The 12,006-nt window shown below is 43.9% G+C and overlaps 1 protein-coding gene across 1 annotated transcript in view; it reads right to left on the reverse strand.

Moving 5' to 3' along the window:
* DNAJC6 (DnaJ heat shock protein family (Hsp40) member C6) overlaps positions 1-12,006 on the reverse strand; it is a 61,004-nt gene that overhangs the window by 27,019 nt on the left and 21,979 nt on the right. The window contains exons 6-15 of the mRNA XM_014937641.1: positions 10,726-10,859; positions 9,797-9,991; positions 9,245-9,362; positions 6,025-6,104; positions 5,658-5,851; positions 5,483-5,563; positions 4,150-4,596; positions 3,228-3,380; positions 1,870-1,938; positions 996-1,130 (exon numbers count right to left, since the gene is read on the reverse strand). Of these exons, the coding sequence (XP_014793127.1) occupies positions 996-1,130; positions 1,870-1,938; positions 3,228-3,380; positions 4,150-4,596; positions 5,483-5,563; positions 5,658-5,851; positions 6,025-6,104; positions 9,245-9,362; positions 9,797-9,991; positions 10,726-10,859 (1,606 nt within the window). The remainder of the gene's footprint in view (positions 1-995; positions 1,131-1,869; positions 1,939-3,227; positions 3,381-4,149; positions 4,597-5,482; positions 5,564-5,657; positions 5,852-6,024; positions 6,105-9,244; positions 9,363-9,796; positions 9,992-10,725; positions 10,860-12,006) is intronic.

The following is a 12,006-nucleotide window of genomic DNA, read 5'->3' on the forward strand; positions in this document are numbered from 1 at the left end:
TGGAAACTGGATCAAGTGCTTTGGCCTTAGTCACGAACAACAAAGATGTGGTTAAACATCCTGTGGATACCAAGTTATTTGTTTTCAAACTCCCTAACTTTGCTACAGAATACATGTTTTAACAGCACCTCGATGGCTCCGACATGAGTCTTGGCATACTTTTTATTTTTGCTCCTGCAGAGCAGCCAGTGATCCAGCAGAGGGAACTGGGAAACCTAATTCCAGAACCATGCTGGTGCTGACGCAAAGGAGAAAACAAACATCAGATAAAACCACAATGGCTCGCAAAGAGCTGAGGGCAGTGACAAAGGGAAGAAAAATCTATTTACCAGAGTCAGAGAAGCTGACATGCTGGGTTTTAAGGAAAACTTAAAGAATTTGTCAGATCTGCCTCTTTAGCACTGGGGTGAAGGGTTTGCTGATTTTTTTAAGTCTCAGAAAACAAAAGGAGAGAAAATGCTTGTCTAAGCAGTCAAGCAAACAGTCCTTTGCAGCCAGGTGCAAATGAAAATGGGTTCAGACTCCACCTTTACTGCAAATTAGAGGCAGATCAGTGAGGTTCCACAGGTTTCCTCACAAAGGAAAAAAAAAAAAAAAAGTCAAGTCTAGAAGGAAACAATTCCTCAAGGACCCCGGTAGCTCTGAAGAACCAAAGGCTGTTCCCAGGCACTGCTCCAAGGTCTGCAGCAACAGTTCAGTTGGAGTGAAACACTGAACATCCTAAGCCTGAGACTCTTTAGACTTAGGAGATAGAGGTTACTCTTCACAATCCATACAGTCTATGAATTCCCAACAAGTTGTGAGCAGTTTTTTGGATGGAGGATCAGTAAAAGCACTTACAGGAAGTCAAGCAGAAAGAAAAGCTGGAAAGCAGCACTGGCATGCAGGTAGGCTGAGAGGACCCATGAACTCTTTGTCATGTACCAGGCTGTTCACCCTATTTCTCTAAAACAGAGCTGGTAATTTATTTTATTTTAAAATAAGAGATGTCAAACCTGCTAAGCTTGCTCCAAGGGTCCCCAGATCAGCAAAAGGATCCAGCGTTTGGGGTTTAGCTTGATGAGTGGGAGTGCTATGGAGGGATCCTGTAGGACTGGTGGCAGCTGATTTACTTCCCATACCTAGGCCACCTGAAAGGGGAAAAAAGAAAAGAAAAAAGGGATTAAAAGAGAGTTTTTTCCATTTTCCAAGAGTGCAGCTTCTTACCCAGTGCTCAGTCATGTGATGTGAGAAGGCTGCTGTTAAAATTAAGTATACTATTGTCAGATTCCTAAGCAGTCTCAACACAGCGTTGGCCCAGACTGGTTGCACACCCACTCACACCTAGGCTCAGCAACAAGAATGTTCCTTAGACTGTCTACGGTGACAGAGCAATTATGACATATTATGGATATATTTTAGGAACTAGAATTCTTCAGGAAGCAACTTTTGGTAGGATGTACATACTCTCCCAAGATTAGAGAGAGTCATTATTATTTAGTGGCGTCCCAGCAACTTGTATCACTTCCCAGGTCCTTGTGGCTCTACGCTAGAATGAAACACAATTCTGTCCACCCTCACTGTGTACTTGTCCCTGGTTTCTCATGGAAAGAAACTCAGATTTTGTTGAACAGAAAGAGTTTTGTAGTGTTTAGTAGAATCCTCACCTGCATGACTGGGAGCCCAGGACAACAGGGACAGCGTACCTGTTCCGTTCAGATGAGACTAACTAAAATCCTGATTGAAGTTTTGTTGGATTAGTCAAAGTGCTAAGCAGCAGAAAGAGGGAACCTGTTCTCTGTAGTCATTGGTAGCATTTCCCCCTCTGCCTCTTCTTTCTCAGGGCTCTTTAAGGCGTTTCTGTTGAGTATCTTGAATTTTTATATGTACCTGGTTTGCTGGGCCAGTCCCAACCACCGGACACATCTGGTTGTATGGAAACCGTCGGTGTGCTAGAAGCTAAGCAGAATGATTACATATAAATATCTCAAAGTAGTGTACAGCAAAACCAACATAATCCAGCATCTAGGAAGAGCAGGGAGAAACAGTATTGTGTTCACCTACCATTTGCCAATTAGAAGTGAACTTCTCCCCCATTATGGGCATTAAAAATTTAACCTTTATTTCTGATCTTATGCTACACAGAGGCAAGGACACAGATTTACAGTGTTCATTTTACAGTCAGTTTTTTATAAAAACCTTACCACCAGAATAACACATGGAGTTTAGTGTTTCTGAATACATCTCAACCCAAGGACATATTCTACATGCAGATGGAGAAAAGGAATACAGCAAAGAAGCCCACACAGATATAAACCAGGAAGAATCCACAGAATCCTTCCTTTAACGCTGTATCAAATAAAGTCTGTACATCTATGCCGTTCCCCCTGCCAGTATTTCATTATACATAGACACCAGCTCTGTAATTTAATACCTCATCATGCTGGGCTACCATTTAAATTCCTTTCATTAGTGCAGCCAGCTCCAAGTGTGACCCAACCATCCTATTCACAGAGTTAATATCCAATACCCGAGCTTGGCAAAGCACGGATGCGAGCAGTGCCAGCAGCACGCTAGTTCCCTCCTTTGTCATTCTGCCTTTCCAGCGAGGCTGTTGCACCCAAGGGGCACGTGTTAGATGACCAGACAGACAAATTTGTATCTGGATGGGTTTCAGACAAGGTTACAATATTAAATTTTGGCATGGGTGGGAGGAGAGGACAGCTAAGGAACATTTCAAACTAAGAAAAGACAAAAGTCCAATAAAAAAAAAATAATCATTCTCTTCAAATAAGAGTCAAATTCAACTGTGAATTTGGCTGGGATTACCACCAGATCTAAAGAAAGCAGACGCCTGTAACTAAAAACACCAAAGGACATGTGTTTTCTCTAGCAGGCTTAATATGCCATGCTCTATTTAGCTCCATTAATGGTAGTTTGGTTCAAATGAGACCTCATAACCACAGGAATATGCAGGCAGACATTCTTCATGGTCTCTTTTTTCATGTATACAAATAGCTTATTAATTAAGTATAAGACTTGAGCAAAACTAGTCTCATCCTACCACATTTCAAATTATGAATATGCTTTAAGTCCAGAGACAAAAAGCTCTTTCCTGTTTAGTGGGGGTTTCTGTGGTTTCGAGTCATTTCATGGTAAGCACCAGTTTGTACTTAATGGCTCCATCACCGTTTAAAAGCTGCATTTCATGTTTACTTAAATACACTAGAAGAGCCTCACTTTCTTACCCATGTGAAAGGGATCGCTGTGCACAGTTGGTGAAGGACTTCTTGTTGCTTGAAGGAAAGGGTCACCAGGGACGGATGATGAACCAAGAAAGGAACCCAGGAGGTCTGGACCAGTTTGCTTAGGGCTACTTCCAAATGGATCAAAGGCAGTGGCTGTGAAAACATATTTGAGAAAACTAAATCATTAGCTTGTACAGTGAATGTGCTTCAGGGAAAAAGACACTGGTGTGTGGAGAAGAAAACCTAATACCTGCAGCTCCCAATTAGGGGACAGCATGTGACTGTGGGAGAGCAACCAGGAAGTATCAGTACCCCAGCCAAGTTCTAGGGAACCAAGAGATCCACATCACTTGGTCATGGCAACACATTTCTTGATCCCATCTGTCTTTTCCAATGAGAAGGGCTGAATGTAGGAGTGGATACTTATTCTCCTCATATGCATTATTGGACATATGCATATGGACACATAAGAGCAAAATTGGTGATCTCCAGTGACTGTCAGTGTAAGGCTCCAGCCACACACTTGGTTAAGCTTCAGTAGAGACTTTAAGGAACTAACTAGATAATCTGGCAATTGTTCTTGACCATAGAGATGCACCAACTGCTGTCTTGGAGCAGAGTAAGAGCAAAATCAGTGATCTCCAGCGGCTGTCAGTGTAAGGATCCAGCCAAACACTTGGTTGAGCTTCAGTAGAGACTTTAAGGAACAAACTAGATAATCTGGCTGGTGTTCTTGACCATGGAGATGCACCAACTGCTGTCTTGGAGCAGAGGAACTGGCCCCGTGGTACCCCTCACAGCTCTTAGTTTTCATGAAATGTATGTACTCAAGAGGAACCCAACAGCCCAGAGCAGACCATCCAGGGGGGGTTCTCAGATCACACACCCCACCAAGTCATGCACTGGGCATAGCCACTATTACCTTCTCCTACCCTTGGGGACGGGGATGGGGACGCCGAAGCTGCAGAACGCCGAGGAGTTGACTGCACAGATCCAGGTCCTCCCACATGGAAGACCTCCTCAGCAGCAGGCTGTCCACTTTGACTCTGGGAACCTGGCCCACCAACCCCAAACAAATCATTCAGCAAGTCTGAGTTGGAGGGGGCAGCAGTGGGCTGTGAGGGAAAACTCTTGCTCATAGGACTACCATCCAGGCCCAGCAGGTCCACGTCTTCAGGCGGAGGTGGTGCTGGAGGTTCTTGCTGCTTTTTGCTGTGTTTTGGTGTCCCGTGAGGCTTGTCACCGCTGGCATTACTGTGCTGACTGGAAAGGGACAAGAGTTCGTCATCTGACTGTTCGCTTTCCTCATGCACCAACGCTGCTCGATCCTCTGAGGTGGGGTGAGAGCTACTTTTGTCAGATTTCTGATCTAAATGATGATTAAAAATAAAATTAGGTAGCTGTTAGTTTTGTCATCACAAAAGTCTCATAAAAAAAAACCACAACATCAGCTTACATGCAGAACAAAAGGCTACTGAGAAAGCCACAGCAGCGTTTGCTGGATTTAAAAATAAGAGTCATTTGCAAAGATTAACTTAAAGTCTTTGCTGTATGGTAAGAGGGCAGCTTCATTGATCAGGAAACACAGACAGAGGTTCATTGATTCTCCTGAAGTCTGTAGAATCAGCAATCGTAAGGGCTACAGATGCAAACTGAACAAGTCTCTGGGTCAGGACCAAGCATCCAGGATGAGCTCCAGCCATGCCTCACAACCCAGGTAGAGCAAGGCTCACTGTGAAGGAGCAGGGACACAAACCACCCTCCTAACTGTGCCCAAAAGGATCTCCTAACACTGGGCTCCTACCTAGCATGGTGCCAGAGGAGGAACATTGCATTCTGCAGCACCACAAGAGTCTTGAGGCATTCAGCACTAATAAACAGCCTCTTGGACAAGCACTCTCCGTGCTACATCCTCACAGCACTATATATGAAGTGCAACATTAGGGAAAAATAGCTTAAATTTGGTTTTAGAATTGAGACATCTAGGGCAAAGCTTTGCACTAGAATGATGTCAAAAATTGCCATCTAGAGCACAGGCAGGCAGTGTTTGGAGAGGACGTTGTAGGAAGTGAATTCCCACTCAGTTGCAACATAAGGGTGTGACGAGCAGTACACTGTGATCTAATGGCAAAGACATGTTACAATCAGATCCTTCAGCCTCACTCTCTGCTCCAGGAAGGGGGGGGGGAATTAAAAAAAAAAAGTTGTTTATCTTGTTTGAAGCAGATTTTACTTTGAAGCCCAAGTCTGCCTACCTTGCCAACTGAGAGATGAGAAGAATGCACTCTGGCCAACATTTCTGATGTTATCCTGGGGTGAATCGGTGGGGCCTCTACCTGCAGCACACAGCACCAGACAAATGAAATCAAGCAAAACGGAGTCCCACGTGCAGGTAAGCGTGTAAATTGAATCAATCCATACAGCTCTTACCTGCCAAAGCAAGAGTGTCCTGATGCTCCTGATGAGAGGAGAAGAGAATGGTTGGATTGATGTCTTTCGTCGTGAAGTTCTCCCACGGGGGAGTTAACTCGGTTTGTCTATCAGCAGATTGTATTTCTATATCCAGAATAACATGAAAGAGCTGAGGATATTTGTCTGGAGAGTCGCAGGCATCCAGTTCAGGCCTAAATGGGGACAAGAGCTGTATAGTTAAAAAGGGAAAGGGTATTTCTGCAAAGCTATATAAAGTCTTTCAATATATGCATGCACACAGACTTTTTGCCTATGAATATTCTCCTCCAGCCTTCGTAAGGCTTTTATGCTGCGGTTTGATTAATGTTCAGTTTAAAATACTCACTTGGTGAATTTTAGTGTTGTTGTTCCCAGGGCAATGAATCCAGTATGAAATTGGATTTGGAATATTTGTGTGTTGGTCATCTGAAAAAAAAACACAGAGACTGAATAAGTGCTTCAATTTAAAAAATATTTGTTTACAGCACATGCAGAGAGTTAGTTAAGTCTACCTTACTACCAGTCACTATATAGACTAATTATAACTGCTATATCAGCTAATTTATTCTGCCTGTTCTACAGAGAGCAGAGCTTTTCCTTCTCAAACCCAAATATTTCCATCTGCCTTAAATTCTGCTGCTGCTGCCTCCACACAGCAGAGTGCCTTCACAGCGTTCAGGAGTATGTCTTCATCCCCTGCTTGTCTTTGTTTCTGGGATCTACTTGACATTTTAGTTTTTAAATGAAATGGGTATCTGTTTCCACTGAATATACTGGAGCAACAGGTTTGTACCCAAGGAAAACCAAACCATTTCTTCTTCCATCATCTTAGAGTGTGCAGGTAGATGCTTTGGCAGTGGTTTGCCCCGAGCTGGTTACTGATGCCTTCTACATCAGCCAGAAGGATCCCACACCCCATCAGCAGACACCATCTTAATAAAGACACCGGAGGCATCAGAAATTTCTCCAAATGCAGTGCTTTGTTTTCACTTGGCACTGCTCAAATTTGTGTTATACCAACTGCTAAGTGAGAAATCTTTCGACATCACAAGATAAGTGCCATGTGCATTCTTAGACCCCATATTTAGCCATCTCTTAGTTAGCTACATTGCCTGTACTGCACAAGGAGTTAAACTCGTACTTTTGCTTGAAGGCGTCCCCCGATGGTTGATCTCATATGGTAGACAGAAACAACAACATCTCCATGGACAGTGGCTCCCAGTGGAATTAGGACTTTCCCTTCTTGCACACGGTATTCTCTTTGAGGGGAAAGAGAAGGAAATCCACAGTTAAGCTCCCTTCCACAATGCCATTACCACCCATCAACAATGTCATAAAAGCCATCATCTCGTTCAGGCCAAGCAAATGGAAGGTGCTTTCAGCACTCTGCTTAATCTTCAGCGTAGTTGAAACACCAACATTTCACAGGGGAAACCAACACAGCACTGAACTATCTCTAGAAAGGCATCCCACCTCATCACAACTTCCAACATTAGCCACCAACTTTCAATTCGTCCACGGCCTGCATCATTTAGCAGGCAGTCTGGCAGTGAGTGCAGCCCAGCTATTAGCCACACCTTTACAACAGAAAAAAACCCTCCTAAGGACAGTAAGAGACCACAACAACTCACTTCATTCTTTCATACTCCTGGGAAGTGGTAAGGATTCTGGTTTCCCCGCTGAGAATGTCACAGAAGGGCCGGCACCCGTTGCGTTGCTTGTTGAAACAGGGGACTGGACTGAGGGTGACTGACTTGATAGTAAGTGGTTTGCAGTGAGGAATGACGGGCTTGTCTGCTATTAGGTCACAGATGTATCCTATGTATCTGCAGAGAGAGAAAGCCATTACTGAAATCCCTGTCCCAGGTGAGTCATTTTCATTCTGAACTTGAAGTCTACCTTAAAATCCAGTGAAAGTGCGATACTTTCACAGTTGCAGGACTGGAATTTTCATGTACTCCAGCATCCTTGCAGCTGGCCCAAAATCTGTACTTCTATTTGTATTTAATTATGAGAGCTCAAGAGGAAGAAAGCTGGCCTTTAGCTCCAACCTGAAGATCATTTCTCCTCACCTTTTAGGAGAGAAGGTGCTGGGCAATGTTTTTTCTGGTTTACCAGTAAAAGTTTGCCTCCTATTTTACATGCACATAGCAGATGAATCACTTTGTTAGTCATGTACTGAAGGATCATTATTATTATTATTACATACATAACAGTAGATCTTTGGTTTGCTCTGAGAGGCAGTTTTTCTTCTGCTTAATGGAAATTGTAAAAAAAGACATTTTTAGTGTAGACTCCTACATGGATGAAGCTGACGCAGAGAGAGGGTTCACCCAGACCCTGTTAACTACAGGTTTGTCAGCTTTCCTGGACTGATGAGCAAAGCTATTGTAATATTTTAATTTTGTTCCTGCTCTATCAGTGTGGGTAAAATGGAAGTGGCCATAAACATCAGTTATGACCTGTCAAAGCAAAGTGCTGTGGCTAATGCATGAGCGCTGCTTGGCCAGTTTCTAGTGTGAGGACTATAGCCTGCTCACATAGCATGTAGGTAGTTTACCTCCTGTGAGATGGCCACAGTACAATTCCAGGTCTCTTTGTGTTCAGCAACTGCACAGCAGGGCCTGGGTTAGAGAAGAGGTGACAGAAACAGAACATGGCACTGACCAGGACGGCTGAGGCTGCACGGCCATCCTGTAAAGGAAAGAGGCAGGGGAAGAACAACGTATAAGTATCAGAGATACCCTTTAAAATTTCAACAGAACACTCCCACGCTTCCTTAAATCACATAAAATAATTTCTCCAGAGAGACTAGGAATGAGACCGCATAAGAATGAGGAATTTCCAGTGCTGTGTCATTTGTTTAATACCTAGGACTGCACTGAGTGACACCAGCCTGGATTAAAGCTAAGATAATATCCAGTAAGCAGCCAAAGCTGAGGATGGTTTAGAGTTGTTTTGAAAGCCCAGAAGTACATTTTGTCTACAAATGGCATTTCATGGCTGCTCCCAAGCTGTAATATTATAATTATTTCAAACATAGGCCTGGAAGAGGGGCCAGGGTACATCCATCCCACAGCTGCAGGCAGTCATCTCAGAATTTTTACCTAGAAGAGTTCACAAACAAAAAATCCAGCCCAAGGTTCCTTCACCCAAACAGCTCCACAGCCCTCAGCCTACAGATTGCTCCTGAACAGGTCTACCTTTAATTTAGGGTGATCATGAAGGGAAGCATGTTTCTTGCATCAGACTGATAAAAAAAGACCAAAAGATACAGAAAGAGCAGGAGATAATCAAAGTATCCCCAGTGCCCCAGGGCTCTGCTGTACCCGGGAACATATGAGGTATGGTCCGTTAAGTGTGGAATCTTTCGACATCACAAGATGAGAGCCATGTGCATTCTTAGACCCCATATTTAGCCATCTCTTAGTTAGCTACATTGCCTGTACCGCACGAGAAGTTAAACAAACTCGTACTTTTGCTTGAAGGCGTCCCCCGATGGTTGATCTCATGCCATCTCTTAGTTAGCTACATTGCCTGTACTGCACAAGGAGTTAAACTCGTACTTTTGCTTGAAGGCGTCCCCCGATGGTTGATCTCATATGGTAGACAGAAACAACAACATCTCCATGGACAGTGGCTCCCAGTGGAATTAGGACTTTCCCTTCTTGCACACGGTATTCTCTTTGAGGGGAAAGAGAAGGAAATCCACAGTTAAGCTCCCTTCCACAATGCCATTACCACCCATCAACAATGTCTTAAAAGCCACCATCTCCTTCAGGCCAAGCAAATGGAAGGTGCTTTCAGCACTCTGCTTAATCTTCAGCGTAGTTGAAACACCAACATTTCACAGGGGAAACCAACACAGCACTGAACTATCTCCACAAAGGCATCCCACCTCATCACAACTTCCAACGTTAGCCACCAACTTTCAATTCATCCACGGCCTCCATCATTTAGCAGGCAGTCTGGCAGTGAGTGCAGCCCAGCTATTAGCCACACCATTACAACAAAAAAAACCCTCCTAAGGATGATAAGAGACCACAACAACTCACTTCATTCTTTTTTACAACAGAAAAAAACCCTCCTAAGGACAGTAAGAGACCACAACAACTCACTTCATTCTTTCATACTCCTGGGAAGTGGTAAGGATTCTGGTTTCCCCGCTGAGAATGTCACAGAAGGGCCGGCACCCGTTGCGTTGCTTGTTGAAACAGGGGACTGGACTGAGGGTGACTGACTTGATAGTAAGTGGTTTGCAGTGAGGAATGACGGGCTTGTCTGCTATTAGGTCACAGATGTATCCTATGTATCTGCAGAGAGAGAAAGCCATTACTGAAATCCCTGTCCCAGGTGAGTCATTTTCATTCTGAACTTGAAGTCTACCTTAAAATCCAGTGAAAGTGCGATACTTTCACAGTTGCAGGACTGGAATTTTCATGTACTCCAGCATCCTTGCAGCTGGCCCAAAATCTGTACTTCTATTTGTATTTAATTATGAGAGCTCAAGAGGAAGAAAGCTGGCCTTTAGCTCCAACCTGAAGATCATTTCTCCTCACCTTTTAGGAGAGAAGGTGCTGGGCAATGTTTTTTCTGGTTTACCAGTAAAAGTTTGCCTCCTATTTTACATGCACATAGCAGATGAATCACTTTGTTAGTCATGTACTGAAGGATCATTATTATTATTATTACATACATAACAGTAGATCTTTGGTTTGCTCTGAGAGGCAGTTTTTCTTCTGCTTAATGGAAATTGTAAAAAAAGACATTTTTAGTGTAGACTCCTACATGGATGAAGCTGACGCAGAGAGAGGGTTCACCCAGACCCTGTTAACTACAGGTTTGTCAGCTTTCCTGGACTGATGAGCAAAGCTATTGTAATATTTTAATTTTGTTCCTGCTCTATCAGTGTGGGTAAAATGGAAGTGGCCATAAACATCAGTTATGACCTGTCAAAGCAAAGTGCTGTGGCTAATGCATGAGCGCTGCTTGGCCAGTTTCTAGTGTGAGGACTATAGCCTGCTCACATAGCATGTAGGTAGTTTACCTCCTGTGAGATGGCCACAGTACAATTCCAGGTCTCTTTGTGTTCAGCAACTGCACAGCAGGGCCTGGGTTAGAGAAGAGGTGACAGAAACAGAACATGGCACTGACCAGGACGGCTGAGGCTGCACGGCCATCCTGTAAAGGAAAGAGGCAGGGGAAGAACAACGTATAAGTATCAGAGATACCCTTTAAAATTTCAACAGAACACTCCCACGCTTCCTTAAATCACATAAAATAATTTCTCCAGAGAGACTAGGAATGAGACCGCATAAGAATGAGGAATTTCCAGTGCTGTGTCATTTGTTTAATACCTAGGACTGCACTGAGTGACACCAGCCTGGATTAAAGCTAAGATAATATCCAGTAAGCAGCCAAAGCTGAGGATGGTTTAGAGTTGTTTTGAAAGCCCAGAAGTACATTTTGTCTACAAATGGCATTTCATGGCTGCTCCCAAGCTGTAATATTATAATTATTTCAAACATAGGCCTGGAAGAGGGGCCAGGGTACATCCATCCCACAGCTGCAGGCAGTCATCTCAGAATTTTTACCTAGAAGAGTTCACAAACAAAAAATCCAGCCCAAGGTTCCTTCACCCAAACAGCTCCACAGCCCTCAGCCTACAGATTGCTCCTGAACAGGTCTACCTTTAATTTAGGGTGATCATGAAGGGAAGCATGTTTCTTGCATCAGACTGATAAAAAAAGACCAAAAGATACAGAAAGAGCAGGAGATAATCAAAGTATCCCCAGTGCCCCAGGGCTCTGCTGTACCCGGGAACATATGAGGTATGGTCCGTATGGCTCATCACCCCAAGGCTGGTGAGCCAAACAAGAAGAAAAAGCCCTTCCACCAGCCTCGACCAAACTCCAGGTCTGATGCCTGCTTAGTTTTGGATGCACACTCACAGCATAACGATGAGTACAAGAGCCTGCTCAGTGCTACCAGAGTGCCATGTCACCCAGCTCATCTCCCACTTGCCAGAGGGAGACAGAAGAGGCCACAAGTCAAGGCTCATTTACAAGGAAGGAGCAGGAAATCTACTGCCCCATTGGTCACCCTCAAAGTCTGAAACACAAGTTACACAGGCTCCTTGTAATTATTTATTTTAGGCAGCTTTTAGGCACTCCAGCCATACTGTAGTATTTGTCATACCAGAGCTGACCCAGGCCCCAGTAACCTGCTGAGCCTGAGCACATGCTCAGGGATAACAGGCTATTTGCTTTTTTTTTTTTTTTAAGGTTTAGCCCCTGCCAGTTGCTCTGAAAAGATCTCTCAGGTTCAC

Source organism: Calidris pugnax, unplaced genomic scaffold, assembly GCF_001431845.1.
Source record: "Calidris pugnax isolate Ruff unplaced genomic scaffold, ASM143184v1 scaffold29, whole genome shotgun sequence".
NCBI classification, from domain to species: domain Eukaryota; kingdom Metazoa; phylum Chordata; class Aves; order Charadriiformes; family Scolopacidae; genus Calidris; species Calidris pugnax.